The 21,086-nt window shown below is 35.4% G+C and overlaps 1 protein-coding gene across 1 annotated transcript in view; it reads left to right on the plus strand.

The window, feature by feature from the left end:
- HMCN1 (hemicentin 1) overlaps positions 1-21,086 on the plus strand; it is a 517,679-nt gene that overhangs the window by 320,287 nt on the left and 176,306 nt on the right. Inside the window, exons 37-45 of the mRNA XM_059076723.2 lie at positions 2,795-2,896; positions 3,788-3,964; positions 4,513-4,664; positions 5,798-5,921; positions 10,209-10,384; positions 12,926-13,022; positions 16,541-16,663; positions 17,417-17,578; positions 19,868-20,149. Of these exons, the coding sequence (XP_058932706.1) occupies positions 2,795-2,896; positions 3,788-3,964; positions 4,513-4,664; positions 5,798-5,921; positions 10,209-10,384; positions 12,926-13,022; positions 16,541-16,663; positions 17,417-17,578; positions 19,868-20,149 (1,395 nt within the window). The remainder of the gene's footprint in view (positions 1-2,794; positions 2,897-3,787; positions 3,965-4,512; positions 4,665-5,797; positions 5,922-10,208; positions 10,385-12,925; positions 13,023-16,540; positions 16,664-17,416; positions 17,579-19,867; positions 20,150-21,086) is intronic.

Raw genomic sequence — 21,086 nt, forward strand, 5'->3', positions numbered from 1 at the left:
ATTTCCAGAGTTGTGAAAAAGTTGGTTTTGATAATTTTTCCAGTGTTCTTTTTTGTTTTTTAATGGAGGCATGGATTTTCAGTCTTTACTCTGCCATTCTTGCTGACATCTAATCTTTTTTTTTTTCAGTCCTTTAGTGGAATGAAAAATAGCCAGCCCATTCCACAGCTCTTTTATTTCTTATTCTTACCATGTTGTTTTATTGCAGCTGCTATATAGTCTGTCAAAGCCTTCAGTGATCACTTTAGTCCAGAAGGCTTCAAGTTAGTATTTAAATAACTGTTTTGAAAGAACACGCCATGGACTAATTATTTTTCCTTTCCAGTTGGAAAAGTCAGATAGCCATATTTAAAGGTCTTTTGTCCTTAAATACCATATCATAAATCAGAATTTAGTGCAGAAAACAGAAACATTCTAGGCATTTCAAGCAGGAGAGGTTAATACATTTCATTAGATGGATACAAAGGAACTACAGGTATGAAGGAGGAGTGGAGTCTAGGCTTTGTATTTAGGAACAACTTCCAAGAAAACAAATATGCCTCACAAGAACATCTACTTTTGAGGACAGACTTTATTTTAAACTTGTCAAAAACCAGCTTTGAGTTTTATTGTCTTCTTTTGTTATTTCTTTTGCTTGTTTGTTTTCTTTGTTGTAGTCTTCTGCTTTTGTTTTTATTATTTCTTTATTCCTGACTTCTTTGGCTTATTTTATTGGTTTTTTTCTGGAATCTGAGCTGAATGATTGGAACATTTATTTTCATTATTTTTTAGTTTTTAATATATTAATTAGGGCTTTAAAATTTTCTTTGAGTAATGTACTGTTTATTGACATTCCATAGGTTTTAGTTTTTAATCAATCTCATTCTAATTTATTTTTTCTACTTCTATACTTTTGTCTTGATTTCCTTTTTATTTTTTTTGCGGTTCACGGGCCTCTTACTGTTGTGGCCTCTCCCGTCGCAGAGCACAGGCTCCGGACACTCAGGCTCAGCAGCCATGGCTCATGGGCCTAGCCGCTCCGCAGCATGTGGGATCCTCCCAGACTGGGGCAGGAACCCGTGTGCCCTGCATTGGCAGCCAGACTCTCAACCACTGCGCCACCAGGGAAGCTCTTGATTTCCTTTTTAATAAATTTTTCTCCATGTAGAGAACTTTATATTTTATTACTGAGTTCTCTTTTTTTTATTATGGTTTTATTAAATTGTGGTTATAAATGCTTTATTGACATTTTTATGGCCTAATATATAGTCTGTTTTGAAAATATTCTGTTGGCATTTGAAAATAATATATATTCTTTGTTAACCATAAATACACAAATACATATGTATATGTATATATTATATGTAATATATATACACACATACAGTATGGATGGGTAATTTTAGTTCTCAAATTCTTTGTAACTTTATTTTTTGTTCCACTGCCTAGTCAATTTCTAAGGTGTACTAAAATATAGTACTTTTAGGTTTTTCAAATTTTCTCTGCTATTTAACAATTTTTGCTTTTTTATTCAGTGCATAAAGCATTATCATTAGAGTGGATTCTTTCTGAATTGTAACAGTTCAGTCAATAGAAGGCATTATTTTTGCCTTGTATAACAGTTTGTCAAAAATTGATGTCACACTTGTTCTGGTATACCTTTGTCCAGCTCTTTATTGTCAACATTTTTGCAGTTGTTTTACTTGTGCTTTTTAATTTTAAAAAATACTGTTAACCCTCAAATAGTGTTAAATCTTTCTCTATTGACCAAGAAAATGAACTGATTCACATTTATGCTCTTGATTTATATATTTGATTTTATTTCTGCTATCTTATTTAGTTCTCATCATTTTTCTTGTTCCCTTTTCTCCTTTCCCCTTTCTCTGTTTTTGCTAGATTAATGGATCAATTGTTTAATTGTATATGAGGCAGAGGTCAGGGGCTCCCATGCATTGGATAAGTTAAATTTAGCAAATCTTTAAAATGTATTTTTATTTAAACCTTAAAGCTAACATATGTGTAGCATCTTTTCCAAGTAAGATAAGATCTCTAGTTTACTTGTAATTTTGTTTTTGTCCTGGCATCCCTCCTACACTCCTTGAGACAGGAGAAGATGTAGGGGATTGCTGTTCCAAGTTGTCATTACTTTTACACTATGCCTCTTAGACTTTCTGAATTCCTACCTTATAAATACATTAAAAATAGAGCAGCATTATCTGTGATTATTTAAAGTTGAAAATGTAGTTTTCTGTTTTATTTTACTAACAATTTAATTGTAACTTTCATATCAAAAGAAAAACTCTAATAAACAAACAAAAAATGATTTTAATCCCTCTGAAATGGTTTAAGATAGTACTGTACTAGGGTAAAGTCAGATATTTTGAGGAATACCCATGTCCTTCCCTCAAAGAGTTCAAATGTGTTAGATTACTTCTTGGTAAAGGCAATTCATCATCAGACCAATCAGATTTATTGGAATTAAAAAAAATACTCCTTTAACTTTTTTTTACTGCTCTACGAATCTACAATTCTAAGGCTTTTCCTGTTTAGGCATAGAGAAAGGGATGATCCAGAAAACCTATTAACATCTTTTTCCATCCTGTTCTTCAGTACTACTTAATAGTATACTTTAGTTTTATTCCAAATATATCATTATATATAAGTGAAAGGAAGAAAGGAAGGAGGGAAGGAAGGAAGGAAAGAAAAGAAAGTTAGAAAGAAAAGAAAGAAAGAAATGACAATTCCTAGTGAGCAAACAATTTCAGTTTAAATATCCTGTTTGTGTTTGCTAATTATCTGTTTGGGCTTCTTACAGAACCACCCAGTCTGGAGGATGCAGGGAAGATGCTGAATGAGACTGTGGTAGTGAACAACCCCATACAGCTGGAGTGTAAGGCAACTGGAAATCCCTCACCTGGTAGGTTTGTTTGTGGACTCTGTAGCTTATTAACATTTTAAGATTTTTGTGAATTGATAAATATGTTTATAAGTATAATCTGGTAATACTAATAAGGGAAATATTATAGAATATATTTCAAGAGTAAAACATTGATAAGGATATCATTAGGTGGATGATATTTTTGAATTTTCATTGCTTTTAACTACATGAAATAATTTACTCATTTAAACAATGTAGAAATATGTGAATAATTATCTTATTGTCCTTACTATGGCCACAAAACCCACATGGTATTGTATGTAAGTTTTTGTTGAAAAACATATTTTTATCTAGTCTCAATTGATTATCTTTATAAATCATTCATTTGATGAGACTTTTTGTTGATTTTCATCACCAGTAAGTTATTCATACTAATCAATAATAATATAAAAATTTTGAGGCTAGTAGTATGTGTAGTGTTTGGTTTTGATTAGATGCATAAACAAAATTTTATAGATGAGAGGAATATATACTAGGCCACAAGAAATAGAATCGGTTAAAAGTTTGCTATCAAACAAATACTGATATTGGATTGGCCAAAAAGTTTATTCGGGTTTTTCTGTAAGACTGTATGGAAAAACCCAAATGAACTTTTTGGCCAACCTAATACATTAGAGATAATGTAAAGAATATTATTTTTATAAGTTCACTTCAGGACTCTTATATTGGCTTGGCTATTCATGTTTTTCTAAAGTTTACCTCCTCCTAAAAATCAACCCTAAAGAGATAATTAAACAGATTAAACTAAGATGATAAGCATAAGAATAAAGCAATTGTTACTGTTGTAGTTAAGCTTCGACTTAGTGTGTGTATTGAGTTTTTAAATGAAAAGTTTTAAAAAGATGGGTTTCTGTCCTCTTCCCCCTGCAGCTATTACATGGTACAAAGATAATCGTCCACTGTTAGGTTCCAGTAGCATGACTTTCTTGAACAGAGGACAGATCATCAATATCGAAAGCACACAGATCACAGATGCTGGCATATATAAATGTGTGGCCATCAACTCAGCTGGAGCTACAGAGTTATTTTATAGTCTACAGGTCCATGGTTAGTGTGACTTCTCCTAGATTCATCCTGGGGTGAAGAAGCATTCAAAATGATTAAGTGCACCTATAAAATTCTAGTGTAAATATTTAACAGAATGTGTTATTGTCATTTTTACTTAAGAATGCAGTATTCTAAAACTGATAAGCATTTATATTTTCTGATTCCTATTAAATGTTCTATTTTCACATGCTATTGAACTTAAGTTTTCTTTAGATGAATTGCTGCAAATAGTCATCAACAACAATCTTATCAGCTAATGACAATGGCCCTGTTTGTAAATATTGTCTGTCAGAATCATAGGTTTTAGTTCAATAAATGTTTCCAAGTTATTATCTCTAATAATGCTTTTAAGAGGAGTTCATAGTTAACATACTAGAGTAGATACAGTGTAAGGAAACACACACACAGATACACACAAAGCCTGGAAATCAAGAAATAAAAATGTAAAACATTATTGTGGACACAACATATAGTTTTATTATTTTGAGATGTAATATTCCATGATGTTAACATATCTTAATTTTATTTATTTTTTTATTCCTTTTCAGTGCCCCCATCAATTTCTGGCAGCAATAACATGGTGGCAGTGGTAGTTAATAACCTGGTGAGGTTAGAATGTGAAGCCAGAGGTATCCCTGCCCCAAGTCTGACCTGGTTGAAAGATGGGAGCCCTGTCGCTAGTTTCACTAATGGGATACAGGTACTCTCTGTCATTCCTTAAGTGAAATCTACCATCTAATTATTCAATACAGGAAGTATAAACAAGTAAAACTATTAAAGGGATTTGGAGAGCAAGGATTCACAAATGTTATCCAAACATGTACACATATACATCCATAAATACCATGGGCACACAGTTGTGATTTCTAAACAATTCATTAAAAGCTCAGTGTATCTAAGAGTTCCCTTATCTCATATGTAGTGCTGTATTTTGACCATTGTTTTATATACTTTCTACTCCCCCCCTACTCTCTGCCACCACCATAAAAGATACCCTATGCAAAGAAATGTTCATCAGCAATAAAAACAGGAATGTTTTTGTAGACGTTATATTTAAATGTCTGGAAATAATCAGAGAATATTTACTTCAGAGTAAATGTTTATACAGAGTATATTTACTTCTACTAAAACATCATATAAAGAAAAATTATAAAGGCAACATGAGAAGTGAAATTTGAGTCTGACAAAAAAATTTAAGTACATTGCACTGACTCAAAATTTAAAATATGGAAACACATATATCTCATTGAAAGTGTACTTCAATTTTGCTTTGCTTAGCAGAGAGCATAGTTATTCCACCATTCTACTTCTTGAACTTTTCTTGAAAATCCATTGCTTGCAGAATTTGGGATCATAGACTATCCAGAGTCCATGTCAATATTAAAGGTACAACTACATCAGTGGGATAAAAGGACAATGAATGTGACTAATTAATTTATTTGACTGCTACTATGCTGTTAATTTTACCTTCTTACTTGTTCTCTCAAAGAAAAATTAAGAGGAGGATTAGCTCCTCTTATTCCCACTTCTTCTTATCTTTCTCCCCTGGTGGCTTTTTCTCTTTCTGTAGTAAGTATTGATAAAGTTGGATCTTCACTTGATCCTGTATGTAGAGAGTTGTGTTCAGTGGTTATTACCAAGTTTGGTTCTAGCCTCTGTCGTCCTCCACAGATAAGATGAGAATGATGCTTGCCCTCTTTAAAACATCCAAGTAGAAATCCTTCTGGAGGCAAATGTTCAGTTGATCAATTTCAGAAAATAATTGAAAAAGTATGTTTACACCTACAATTCTCAGGAGATATGTTGGTTATTTAGCTTTCTATTCATCAACAGGTTCTGTCTGGGGGCCGCATCCTAGCCTTGACCAGTGCGCAAATCAGTGATACAGGGAGATACACCTGTGTGGCAGTAAATGCTGCTGGGGAGAAACAAAGGGACATTGACCTCAGAGTATATGGTGAGACATTTTAATAATTACTTCTGCTCTGATATAGCTGTGTTTAAGTCCTAATATCATTGAGGAAGGTAAGAAAGTTTTTGACGATAAAGAGCTATGAACAATAGAAATTATCAAAATATTACAAGGTTAATTAAATCAGAGTCACCCTTTCTGCCTTATATTTAACTTTAATTTTCCTTTATTGAAGTTCTGAGAAATAAAAATGCATACATCCAGCATGTGAGGTGTTGGTTTTATGGAGCACCCTGAAGAATATGACTATGGAGAGATCTTTGCAATTTGGAAGACATATTCTTCTCCCTAAAGCAAGGCTCTGTTCAAGTAGCTCTCTTGATCTATTCTACTTGAAGCCTGGATTTTCTTACTTTTTAATTATATGTACAATCAGCATATTTTATAGTCCGTACTATGTCTATGAATTAAAGGATATTTGAGAAGCAAAAGTTAAACTAAACATAAACTTAGGCAAAATTCAAGTATTTTTTCTTCCTACCTATGATGCAGCTGTAAGGTACAAAAGGAAAGGTCTGATTCCATCACACCAAGAGGCCCCTGGAACAAAGTTGGGGCCTCAATGGCCTCCATTCATAGATTACACTTGTCATTCCACATTTTAGTATACCTTTGCATTTAGAACTTTTTCAGGGTTTTACTTGCATTATATTCTTGGTTCCTGGAATAACGGATTTGTTCTGTAGTCCTCAGAGTATCTGTTTAATGCAGGCCTTCTCTTCTAAGTCCTACCTCACTTCCAAATAATTTACTCCTGTTCAAAATATATTCCTTTTTTTTTTTTTTTTTACCTCCAGGCCATGTGGATCGACTTCCCTTTTTGAGTTTGCCAAAACAAATGTAATCATCACAAATAACTTATATAATAAGTTATTTCCTAATTTTTTAATAAAAAGGCCCCTTGTTTCAATATGGATGCCATGCATCTCTAATTAAGCTAAAAAATCCCAGTTGGCATCAATAAATTACCCAAGGCTCATTATGCATCCCTCTTTTTCGTTGCTTCTGCAGTTGGCATGGGTCTGTATCTAGCCTCCAGCTGGTGGTCTGTGTCTGAGATAACAGAGGGTCTAAAATGCCCAACTGCAAGGAATCTAACTCCTTCCCTTTAAGGGGTCACTTTTATGCTTCATGAAGAACTGGAATGTTTCCAATCTAAACTATCCTTAGAGAATGATACATCAATCTAAGTATGTGACACAATAGCTCCTTCAATCATGAGCAAGCAATCAGATGAGCAAGCAAACATCAGTATTCACTGGGTTTTAGTCAGCACTGAAAATCTGGGATTGGCTGCTTCCATTGCTGCACTGGTTAGTGTCAAAAGTGGACCTGGGAGGTGATAGAGAGTTGATATTTTCAGGAGTTATGAAGACGTGCGTCACTATTTTTTATCATTTGTTAAGATACTCCCATACTCCCTTTTTAGTCTGAAAACCAGAATCTTCCCTCTGTTATAAAAGTCAAATGGCTAGCCAGCCCATACATATGTTTTAGAATGTGCATATGTGTTTAGTAGCTTGCTGTGTGTATATATTTTAAATGTTAAAGAAGTGCCAGATTAAAACAGGTTTTTAATGTGAAATTAGCTTCCAAGCTATGTTCTACTATTAGTATTATGTCCCTATATTATATTTCTAAATTTGTGATAGTAACCTTGGCAATCTTGGATCTATTTGGTGCATAATGATTCTGCATCCTCAGAGGTAAGTCCCCGTCACATTTACATTGTAGAGTGTGGTGGTGTAGGAGGAGCAGATACTGTGTAAAATAGCTTTCCCTACAATTACAAGAGTAGTTCATTAAAACTGTTTCTCCCTGGTATAAATTCGGAGTATGCATCACCATACTCTTACGTGCTGAAACATGAGAATAGAGTTTTTACCTTATCTTGAAACTGAAGTTCTGAGAACTTTTAGAGATCACACACTCCCCAGTGTTTTCCCCAGTGTGTCAACAAGCATAACCCTGTGGCAATTCTGACTTGTGTAATTACATTTCACAAGTATAATGCATAGGATGGGAAACAGACACAACACACCCCTTCCTAAGCAACATGACCGCAAAGCAGAATTGGGATAACATCTAAGGAAGCTGAGGATCTAAAGGGTAGAAGCTTGTTCTCTTCTCAGACTAAACAAAAAGTTGGAAATGAAAGACAGGGCAGAAAAAAATAGTTGTGCTGTGGTAATATATATCCTTGACTGTAGTTAGATTTGCTTTAATTTATGTTCTTTAAGAAACAAATATTCTACTATTTTTGTATTTTTCCTCTCAATTGAAAAAATTTGAGCTTGATTCAACTCATTTAGCTGTAAAGAAAAGTAATTGAAGGAAAAATATTTGGATATAAATTAGCATTCTGCCTTCTTGAATTGTTTCTGACTTTTACGTCTACAAGCAGTCATAAAGAATCCATGCTCTTTTGTAAATTCTACAAATAATCTAAGATAAACATATTTTTATATAGTTGTGGTACATTTTTATCCACGGAGGACAGACTTAACCTGAAATTATTTCCAACTGTGAAGTTGTATTTAGGACTCTCTATGCTAAGACTGGTGAATATATCTTTTTTTCATAATATCTTAGAAGATGGCACTCATTGTGCTGATTTTGCTGAGATTATAGTAGTTGTAATCTCAAACAGACTAGTTGTATATCTTTTATCCGTTGTCTCACATGTTAAAAACAATCCCACTCTTTTCTGTCACCCGTAGATTACTTTAAGCTTTTGGAAAGCCAGATGTCTGTTGTGCTATTAAATTTAGCAGGACAGGCATCACAGATGTCTGCCCAAAAGTTCCATGATGTGTTCCAACCATTGTGCCTGGTGTTTCTTTTGTTAGCCTCACTTCCTTTGGGTTTAGCACAAGTCCTGCATCCAGAAACAGCATAAGAAATACCCTCTAGTTCAAATGCCTTTCCCTGTGTAAAAGACATGGTAGCAGAGAAACCTCCTGGTTGTAGAACACAGTTATATAACCTCCTGGTTATAGTCCCTTAAGCTATAGGGACTAGCTTAAGTCCCCTACGTTCATTGTCATTTTGCTACATGCAACAGTATCAAGCTGAGAACAATGGCCAATGGACTATCATAATGTTCCTTACCACAAAAATCTTATTTCTACTAAAGCATTTGGAAAATCCTTTAGGATTCATTTCAATGAAACTTAACCTTTCTTGTAAAAAAAAACAAAACCAAAAAAACTACAAATATGGTATGTTTCCTACAATCCTAAATAGTTATGGGATTTAGTGAGAAATGGCTGAGGAAATCCCCCTCTGTGCTTTTTTGGAGTGGCCCTTTTATAACAGGCCTGATTTTATCATTAGTTCATGATTTTGAATTATTATAAATATAAGCCTGAAAGAGTCCTTGAGAGCTTATGGAGCCCACCGTCTAATTCTTGGCAGGGCTGTACCTCGACCATCTGAGACAAATGATTGTTTACTCTATTTTTTAATACACCCAAGGGAATGCAGTTCCTTAAACTTCTCCAAGAACATATTTCAGGATCTGACAAGCTTTATAGCCAGGGAATTCTAATTTTAATCTCATTAAAATTTCAACTCATTTCTTCTTTTTATGTAGTTGTATGCTGTACAGCTGGTCACTGTTTTAGTTTGGTCTTTAATATATCATTTATCCCACATGGTCTTTATTCCATAGAAAGCTGACAAGGCACCATGGAAAACCAAAATGAGCTCTAAACTGCAAGTCAGAAGACTCCTAGTTTTGCCACCAATTAGTCATATTATTTCAAATAAGCTCTTATCTGTCACCCATCTTATGTTTTGCAAACTGTGAGGTGGGACAGGATGATCTCTTTCAACTCTATTTTTTTATTTTGCCTCTGTATTTATGAAATTTTTCTTCTGCAAAAAACAAACATCAAAAATTTGTTGGCTTTTAATTCATTGTTATTTCCAAAATATTTGATGAGTGGTTTAATACTTTGAAAATCTTAAGTGGTGACATCTAGTTCAAGAAGTTTCTTAAGTGGGCACTTGGTGAGAACTTCCAGTTCTAAAACTTTTTACGTGAAAAGTTAGTGAAAAAACTATTTCTGTTCAACAGGAATACATTAATCAGTGATTTATGAACACTTGATTCTGAACCAAATGATGTGCAGAGGGTATGTTAGAATTACTGTGATCCTACATCTTAAAAGAACTAATAAAGTTATTCAATATATGACCTGATGATTAATAAAGATAAGCAGTATGCTGGCTTCTTTTATCCTGAGGGAAAACCCATCTTTCACTTAGTTGCACCAAATATTATGGGAGAAGAACAGAACATCTCTATCCTCATTAGCCAAGCTCTGGAGTTACTATGTCAAAGTGATGCTGTTCCCCCACCAACTCTGACCTGGTTAAAAGACGGCCACCCCTTGCTGAAGAAACCAGGCCTCAGTGTCACTGAAAATGGAAGTGTGTTAAAGGTAAGCCTATAAATTCATTTATAGCTTCTTATATTATTCCTAAGCTCATGGCTTTGGTATTACCACTATCAAAATAGTACCCCTATTAAACTTTACAAGTATTCGACTAATTTCATCTTATAAAATTCTAGGAACCCTTTTATTAATGAGGTTTGTAATATTTTTCAGCTTTATGCTTAGTAAGGTTTAAATATGTACTTAACTGTCAATTCATGTTTGTAGCCAGAAGCCATTCAAAAATATTTCTAGGAAAATATTATAGAAATATTCTAAGGAGTGCATCATCTTCAGTCATTCAGCCAATCAGCAAATACCCATCTAGGTGCTCTGCATAGGGATGCAAAAATGTGTGACACATTTATGCAAAATGTCTTCCAATTTTGCATAAATATATGAAAATTTAACAGCTCATGAAAAATGCAATGAGTGCTCTAAGTCTCTAAGTTAATTACCAAGTGGATGATAGAGACAGTACATTTGGGAAAGATAGCAAAACGTGAGGCTGTGGTTATCCAGAATAGTCTTGGAAAGCTACTTGGCTTTTTATGGGTAGATAGGACAAAAGGCCTGATTATAGGAAGCAAGTAAGCTAGTGTGACTGAAACAATTTAACAAAGTGAATTTTGGAAATAAGGTTGACTACGTTGATTTAAGTGAAATAAGAGCTAACACTGAAAGCCAACTTAAGGAATTAGGATTCAGGAAGCCAACAGGCCACTGGAATATTTATAAAATCCTCATAATAACCATATTTAGAATTGAAAGAATGGCTAAGTAATCTGCCCACGGTTACTAAGCAGCAGAAATGGGATTTGAATACAGGAGTATAGCTTCAGAATCCATGCTGCTAACCACTACACCACATAGTTTATTGGTAAAGGAATATTATTACTGTCAAACAAGGAGAGTCTTGGGAAATGCATAATGATTGTCAACACAAAGGAAGCTAAGACGCTTACACAAGGAAGATAGAAGTATAGGAGAGAGTGAGAGGGAGGTGAAAGTGTATATTGGAGGCAAGAGGATGGAGTCATTCGGAATTACGATTCTGTAACGATGGAGCTGGTGAGGAAGGAAAGGCCGGAGTCACTGATGGAGGAAAGTAGGTTAAGTCAGTTGAGCTATATAGGGGGAAAAAAAGCAAAAAGCACTGCCCCTTCTCAGAGGCAGACCCCAGAGTTCAAGAAAGCAGCTGGTAGAATTCTCAAACCTCAATTCTGACTGAATGATAGAGGGAGACAATTGTATAAACCACAGGTCCCAGCACTGCTAGGGGAGAGCTATACGTGATTAGAACTCTCCTAGCAAATTTTAGTGAGTAGAGAAGTTCATTTCTTCAGAGCACAGATCCCAATAGAGTTGGGAAGCCAGGAGAGAGATGATGGTGAAGAAATCCTAGGAGCCACTGAGGCTAGCCAGGCACCCTGGAATGTTTGAGTCCATAGGAAGGAACATAGGGAGAAGACCTCATGGAAATGAAAACTTCTAGTGTACCCCTGCTGTACTAAATACTTTTAATGATAACTCCAACTCCAATGATTCTCTTTTGAATGTTTTAGCAATTGATTTCAAAGCTTTTAGCAATTACATACTGTTTGTTGTACCTCTTAGATTATCTTATATTCTTATTTATACCTTGTTTATTATTAAACTATTTTTTAATGTTCATATACATTATATTCTCAACTAGATTGAAAACTCAAGTCAGAAAACATATATTACACCATACTTCTTTGTATCTTCTGCCTATAGTACCTGGTACAAGATTCTCAATAACTGCTGAAAGGTCTATGAATAAATGATAAATGAGTATTAATGTATGTTGCAGATAAATATATGGAAAGTATTTACTGGTATTCAGTTATCTACCAAGCACCAAACTGGCTGCTGGAGATTGAGACTAATTGAGTATAATACCTGGCTTGAAGAAGCTTACAAACCCAATATGGGAGAAGACATAATAAATTAATAGTATGGGTATTATTTTACTGAACAAGGACCTGGGCATGGACCAGGGCTTTATATTTAAAGCCCTGAATAACATATTCAGAAATTAATTGTGATTTTTTTGTTATTTTATCTGATTCATATTTAAAAGGCCTTTCTAGACCTTCAACCAGTAAAATTAATGAGATTCAAATAAGATATGACAGGGCTTCCCTGGTGGCGCAGTGGTTGAGAGTCCGCCTGCCGATGCAGAGGACACGGGTTCGTGCCCCGGTGCGGGAAGATCCCACATGCCGCGGAGCGGCTGGGCCCGTGAGCCATGGCCGCTGAGCCTGCGTGTCCACAGCCTGTGCTCCGCAATGGGAGAGGCCACAACAGTGAGAGGCCCGTGTACTGCAAAAAAAAAAAAAAAAAAAAGATATGACATAAATGAGAATTGCTGAATCCATCCATTTTACTGTTCCCTCTATTTTTTATATGTTTGAAAACCTTCAGAACACATGAAAAATCAGAGATCACAAATGACATTAATAGAAAAGCCCCAATTACTTATGAAATAAAAACTGTGGTTTCAAAGCATGATTTTGTTTTCAGATTGAAGATGCTCAGCTTCAAGATAGTGGTCGTTACACTTGTGAGGCAACAAATGTTGCTGGAAAAACTGAGAAAAACTATAATGTCAACATTTGGGGTAAGTGGAATCAGCCTCTGTGAAGCAAATGATACAGCTTGTGGTTTAATCTTTGATTCTTTGTGTCAGTTCTTAAAATAACCAACCACGTAACTAAAATTGATCATAATACAGACATGGACACTAATTAATCTGTTTAAATGATGCTGAACTGTCCTGAATATCAGCTTATATAATTAATTCAAGAGCAATTAGACAGATTTCCTGAACGTAAACATGTTGATCACTGTAAATCTGATGTAGAACAGTTCTGCTCTCCTGCCTGATTAATATGCCTTTTAGCTTCTACAACTGAGATCCTCTAATGATTGAGTGTTCTCCATGAACAGAGAGTGTGTTGGTCAATTGAAAATAAGTCAAAAGGCTAAATTGTGTGTGTGAATTATATTTGTGTGAGAGAAAGAGAACACATGCACTTGTGGGTGGGAGATGGAATTACTCCACTGATGAATGTGCAAAGCTATTCTTGCTTGAAGTTTTACTGTTACTAATTAAGATAATTCTTAGGAATAGTCACAACTTTTATATCAGTGTAGTTGTCTGTTACACAATGTTTAAAAGTGTTCCCATTTCCTACATATTCACGTTTATTTTAAGTACTTCTTTAAATTCATGTATAACATATTAAGCTCTCTTAATTTTGATTGTATTCGTTTAAACTTTTTAATTTTTGAGATAATAACCTGAAATTTACCTTTGATTATAAAAGTTAATTCAAAAACACATTTTAAAGTAAAAATAGGTAGAGGAAGTAATCTAATTCCAATAGAGAATAAATATTTTATGTATAAATGACTTGTTAATTATAAATTATCATTTTTAAAAATCTTGAGGAAAATTGTAAGAAGTATTATCATTCACCTGTAAAAGGATTTGCTTTTAAATGACAAAATTTACTATGCAGTACATTTATATTTACTACATATTTGTTATGTATCATTCACTTCTGTTTCTACCTCCTTCCATCCTTTTTCTCCCTTCGTATTTCCTTTTTTCCCCTTCTCTTCTCATTTCTTTCAAATGGGGAAAATATTCGAATAACTCCCAATATGGACAACACTGAGCTAAGTCTTATCAAGTAAAGGTTGAAAAAGAAAAAAGAAAAGAAAAAGAAAAGTTTGGAGTGATGATCAATTAGAAAGTGAGGTGAAGAATTCATTTTTAAAATGCTGTATTGGGCTTCCCTGGTGGCGCAGTGGTTGAGAATCCACCTGCCGATGCAGGAGACACGGGTTCATGCCCTGGTCCGGGAAGATCCCACATGCCGCGGAGCAACTAAGCCCGTGAGCCATGGCCGCTAGGCCTGCGCGTCCGGAGCCTGTGCTCCGCAACGGGAGAGACCGCAACAGTGAGAGGCCCGCATACCGAAAAAAAAAAAAAAATGCTGTATTAAAGATACTTGTAGACTGCTCATGTGAAGCTGTCCTCTATGCCTTCAGAATTATAAGCCTATAGCTCAGGAGAAAGAGATAACAGTTAAAAATGTGAGGTTAGAGACATGAGTATATACGTAGTAGTTGAGATCCCTTAGTGAGAATAAGAAAGTGTACAAGAGAGTACTGTATAGAATGACCCTCACATATCACATAAGAAGGGAGACAGAAAAAGAGACCCCCAAATGGGAAACTGAGAAGGAACAGTCAAAGAGGGAGGAGGAAAACTGGGTAAAGCTTGTGTCATGGAAACTAAGGACAGCGGTGTTCCCAGAAGAAGAACACGGACAACAAATAAGTTGGACGTGGTTAGATAGATGAGTGAATGAATGAATGAATAATGGCACACATTGCAGAGAAGCCAAATGAGACATAAAATACAAAGGGTACTTTACAACTGAGTAGACCAGTGCCTCTTAAAGAGGAAAGCAGGTCGCAGTCAATGTAAGAATGAATGATAGGGGAGAGAAAGTTGAGACCTCAAAAATCATTTATAGAGTGACTCTGTGTTCTAGGTACTATTCCACATGTAGGCATAGAGAGCTTAAGAAGAAAGACAATTACACTGGTTACTGAGTTCAGTTTGGGGCAAGTTGAGTTTGACAGTGCCTCTAAGGCATCCAAGATGAGATGTTAAGTAGTCAGATATAAAAGTCCAGATCTCAGAGAGTATCTGCATTACAGGTACAGATTTACAAGTATTTGTATTAATGGAAGCCATGGGAGTAGAGGAGGTGGAGTTTGGGTTGGAGATCATGAATTTATAGTGGTAGCAGTTTGTGTAGTTGTCATTTTCTTCTGTAGAGTTTTCATCTGTGGGATAGGTGATGACAGAGTGAACTATAGGATTCATCCCAAGTAAGGGTATTGCCAAATAGGAAGAGCAATGGTGCCAGGCACTTGAAAATATTGGCAGAGGACTAGGTGAAATTACTGATCATGAAATCTAAGTTGGATAGTGAAGCTGGTAAATAAAAGAGTAAGCAGCTAGGTTGGAGGCTTCTGAGAGGTTTAAGGACGTGAGATTCAATTAGGTCATTGAATTGAGAATTGGGAATAGTTGAGTGAAAGAGCTATAAGGATAGAGCAGTTGTCACAAAGTGTCCTAAATTTATAAATTAATAGGAGAAATGTTCTAGATGGTGAAAAGGGTATGGCCTCTGATGGAGAACAGGATGAGCAGATCAAGGAACTGACTAGCCAAGTGTTTAGACATGTGGATATTGAGTTCATACAGAATGTGGCAGGTCTTCATGTAAAGAGAAAGGATAAAAACAAGTACCAAATTGTTCAGTGAATGGAAAAAGAATGACAGGTTGACAGATGGTGATAAGAAAAAAAGAAGTAAATGGGTGACATGAACCTCAAAAGAATAGAGACTTTCATGGGGGTGCTTGAACAATGGCTGGAAGCAACATTGGTGGTGAAGAGGATTCTCCCACTCCTCAACTCCCAGGAGCTTGGGAGAATAAGCATCTATCACGTGATGATACTGCAGCCAGAAAAGTGTCCCAAGGAAGAGTTCAACCAGCAAATGCAGACTCAGCCTCTTTGAGTAAAAGTGTGGGTAGTCAGAATTCACTTTGAAGGCTCCAAGGAGAAGCTGGAGATCAATGGGGGAATGCAGACTGTGCAATCTAGGACAGGTAGCATGTCTGTTTCTCAGATCAAATTCCTTACCTCTGTTCTTTACTCTATGTTATATGCCTGATGGCTTTCTATTCTGTTCAACATCTGAGATATCAAAGCTGGAGAGGCACAATGACTGGGTTAAATTTAAATTTGATAAGTGTCTTCATTTCTTTTGGTGCAAGATGTCTAAATATCTAGACTGTATCTCCTTCTTATATCACTCAGAGGATTTTGATAATTAAGTTTCTATCTGTAAAAATGGGAAGTCTGCTATTAGGTATTTATTCTAGGTCTTACTTTGACTTTTAATGTGGTGTTGATATGTCAACCTCAAGTGCTAAATTATTTACATGTACCATTTGAGTGGGAACCTTTTTATTTTTACATGCAAAGTGTTAGGAAAATTTTATATTTGAGTGTAAAATAGTATTTTTCCTTTTTTTAATCTTTCAGTACCGCCGAATATTTATGGTTCTGATGAACTTGCTCAACTTACAGTCATTGAAGGGCATCTTATTAGTCTATTGTGTGAATCAAGTGGTATTCCACCCCCAAATCTCATTTGGAAGAAGAAAGGTCAGTTTTCATCCTTTGACATTTATAAAATTAAATATAAATATTAAGTAAATTTATATTTTGTTTGAGAAACATGCCAACAAACTTTCTTAAGGTTTGCATGCAAAAATACCAGACAGCAGAATTGCTATGTGTTAAATGTGCCATATGCGATACTTCTACAGTATCAACCTGAAAATTGTCAGTTTTGAGACTCACTGCTCCCAAGAAGAAATTAATTTTCTCCATTAATTCTTTTTTAATCAAATGCATTGTAGGGCAGCTATCATGATCAAGAATCCACCATTCAATGAACTATTTCTTTCTTCTTTAAAATAGGTTTTAAATTTTTTTTTAAAGCAAACATTTTTGCTGTATTTGTGACAGTTTTGTAATGTATGTTAAGATTGAATTCTGCATTTGAACAGATTTTTAGTTATTCATCAACAAATATCTGTTTCCATTAAGTATCAGATCATCTAAATTTTTAGCTGATCTAAAAAATAATTTTTGTTTTAGTTAAAGATCTTATTTTGTTTGTTTTACTAAGAGTTTTCTTTTAAATGCAATATTGATTGAAAGAAAAATTTGCAGAAGATAGTCTTCTCTTCATCTTCCTCCTCCTCCTTTTTGCATAGATTATTATACAGTGTCCTCTGCCTTTTAAGTATGTGAACTAGGCAGTAAATATATATGTATATGTACTCATTAGAGTATATACACAAAACGCCTTACATTTATGCTTCACATTCTGCCACTTGGTTTTCTTTGCAGGCTCCCCAGTGCTGGCTGATTCTGTAGGGCGAGTCAGAACTTTATCTGGAGGCAGGCAGTTGCAGATTTCAGTTGCAGAAGAGTCTGATGCAGGGCTCTATACATGTGTGGCATCAAATGTTGCTGGAACAGCAAAGAAAGACTACAATCTGCAAGTTTACAGTAAGTTATTAGTTAGCCAAGCTTTGGCACAATTTTTTTTAAAAAAGCTCTCCATCCTTCCCTTTTACTTTTTCTTCATATCTTTAAGAGTCATTCAAAGTAGCATGGTTATAGTATGCAATTGGCCCTCCATATCCACAGATTCTGCATCCATGGATTCAACCAACTGTAGGTTGAAAAATATTTTTTAAAAAATCCAAAAAGTTACAAAAAGCAAAAATTGAATTTCCACACAAAATTGAATTTCCACGCACCAGGCAACTGTTTACATAGCATTTACATTGTATTTACAACTATTTACACAGTATTTACATTGTATTAAGTATTATGACTAATCTAGTGATGATTTAAAGTATAAGGGAGGATGTACATAAGTTATATGCAAATACTATGCCATTTTATATAGAATGGACTTGAGCATTTTGGTATCTGAGGGCGTCCTGGAACTAGTCCCCTATGGATACCCAGGGACAACTATACCTTTCATAAGACCCACAAATTTTAATTGTGCTGACGTAATAAAGAGAGTAATTACTTATTTCTAGCTGTTATTTATTCAGCAATACAACTGAACATCTGCATCAGCTTGCTGCTGGCAGATATATCAGTGTGGCTGTAACTTTTGGGGGACAGGATAGTGTATGTGTGGAATGGAGAAAATGGCATTGTACCATAGGGTATATTTACAATATGTAAAAATATCTCATCGTAAAGAATATTTAATTTATATAAGATTTTAAAGTACTTAAAATATTTACATTATCTCATTTAATCTTTACATAGCTGTGGTATGAGACAAAAATATTGCCTCAAAAATGTATGTGGAAACTTAAGCCCAGAGAAGTTTCCATGACCAGCTGAGGTCACATGGCTTGTATGTGACAGGATTGGCCCTGGAACACAGGATTACTAACACTGGTCCATTTTCTTTCCCACACACATGTGTATTTGAGTTGGTTTAATCTTCTTTCTTGGAATCAGTATCCACTAGGTGAATTTAGCAATAAATTTACAGAATCACTGGCCATCAGTGGCTTAAACAAATAGAGGTTTATTTTCTCACATAATGAGAAGCCTGAGGCTGGCAGTCACTGGAGTTGGTCAGCACCTTACTCTTATCAGGACAGGAGATCTAGGATCCTCCTGGTCCTTCCTTTGTTATCTCAAGACGGTTGCTGCATTTGTAGTCTCAAGTCCACATTGAAGGCAGTGTGGGAAGGGGAAGGAATGGTATCTTTCTCTTTTGGCAGGAGAGCAAAAAGTTTCCCAAACCCACCCCCTCACCTCATCCCTGCCAGCAGACCTCCATTTAGACTTTTTAGGTCTACAGTGATTCGTGAGGTCACCTCAATTTCCAAAGAAGACTGAGAAAATCTCAGCTTTTCCAACTCCTCTAGTGAAAGGAAGAAAGGAATTGGTAACAGACATTAGGTCATGAGCTAGGCTATCACATCTGCTTTAAAATTAGTACTAAAAGACTTCCCTGGGTTAGAGCTACAAATGATAATTCAAATAGTTGTATAACTTCTCAAAAGCAGGGAAAGTAGCTAATGCAGTATTCTTTCCTTACTATATTGATAGCTTTATTTTAGTTATGAACCCCTTTAGGTACATTGGAAAAGAATTCTACCTCTCAGTACAGCAATGCCATGTCTATTAGTCCTGGGTCTTTTCTTTAGTAGCTAATTTTTTGACATCAAAAATGAATTTAGTGTGTTTTGTCATATTATTCCTAGATATTTGTTTTTATGTTATTGTGCTTAGTAGGTTTTCTTTTTTTTTTTTTTTTTTTTTTTTTTTTTTTTTTTTTTTTTTTTTTTTTGCTGTATGCGGGCCTCTCACTGTTGTGGCCTCTCCCGTTGCGGAGCACAGGCTCCGGACGCGCAGGCCCAGCGGCCATGGCTCACGGGCTTAGTTGCTCCGCGGCATGTGGGATCTTCCCGGACCAGGGCACGAACCCGTGTCTCCTGCATCGGCAGGCGGATTCTCAACCACTGCGCCACCAGGGAAGCCCTTAGTAGGTTTTCTTTAATTTCATTTTGTAATGGTTGGTTTCATGAAGATCTAAATGTTTTCAGTGGGTATATTCGATTATAGCATGGTGAGTGAGCTTTATACTTTTCTGAATTTTGTAATTTTTGTTTTGCTGTAAATTTGTACTGATTGTGTGACCACAAGAAACAATAAAGCATTTTCTTTCCAAAAAAAAAAAGAATTTAACTTTACCTGATGAAAATTCTTATATAAGACTTAAGGCAAACATTTCCTATTCTTTTCTTTTTTTCCCAGTTCGACCAACTATAGCCAACAGTGGCAGCCACCCTACTGAAATCATCTTAACTCGAGGGAAGAGCATTTCCTTGGAGTGTGAGGTGGAGGGTATTCCTCAACCGACAGTGACCTGGATGAAAGATGGCCGCCCTTTGACTAAGGGAAGGGGAATGGAAGTAACGGATGAAGGTCATATCCTTCAGCTGAAGAATGTCCATGTGTCTGACACAGGCCGTTATGTGTGTGTTGCTGTGAATATAGCAGGAATGACTGACAGAAAATATGACTTAAGTGTACACAGTAAGTATAAACAGGCTCAATAGGTCTATTCACTGGCTGATATAATCTGTAGCCTCCTGGATGGGACATATAGGCCTCAAGTGTTGAGTCTTTTATTTATAGTCGATTATTTTCTACATTTGCACCACTTCTTTAGATCAGTCTCATCACTCATCCTACTATGCCTGACCTTCAATATCTTACCTTGCTGAAATAAGCATATATTGGATATTCTTTTAGGAAAGCACATAGTAAAGTAGACAATTATCTTCTTTAAGTACTTTTGATCCAGTGCTATCCCAAGTAATATTCCATGATTCTGTGTTTTCCACATTACCTGACTTGGCTAGTGTAAGTCTAGGTTCCTTAGAGCTTACTGACTGAGCATCAGATGGGCATAAGTTGTACTGAAGTCAGCTTTAAAATTCTAAGTAATGAACAGTCCATGAATGAATGTCCATAGGAATGGACCAAATATACATGTACTCAGGGACACCTATTTGTAATGCATACAATTTGAATTGCATTTTTTGAATCTATAGAAATGGTAAATCTAATAGACATGGTCTTGTAACTTAAATCCAGTTAGAACATGCACAAAGTCCAGTATTAATATCTTGTAGTTTGCAGCCAATGTGTAAACCAAAGCTAAAGACTGAAAAGGAATCAGTCCTATGTATCGTTTTGTTAGATTGTGGTTTTTTCATTCTTTTTAACAGGTGCTTACTATTTCATTATTTGAATGTTTCATATTTTATTTGATCAATTCTCTAGTGAGGGACATTTAGGTCAGTTGTATTAACAAGAATTTCTGTCATAAAATTTCCTAGGCAAGACTGATGTTGCGAAATCAAGGTCTCCGATTATGCTAAATTCCAGTTGGCTTAATCTTCCATGTACTTCAATTCTGCAAGACCATTGAAAGTGGAGGGTGTCGCTGGCCCTTCTCTGTGCAGAA

Source organism: Kogia breviceps, chromosome 1 (assembly GCF_026419965.1).
Source record: "Kogia breviceps isolate mKogBre1 chromosome 1, mKogBre1 haplotype 1, whole genome shotgun sequence".
Classification (NCBI taxonomy): domain Eukaryota; kingdom Metazoa; phylum Chordata; class Mammalia; order Artiodactyla; family Physeteridae; genus Kogia; species Kogia breviceps.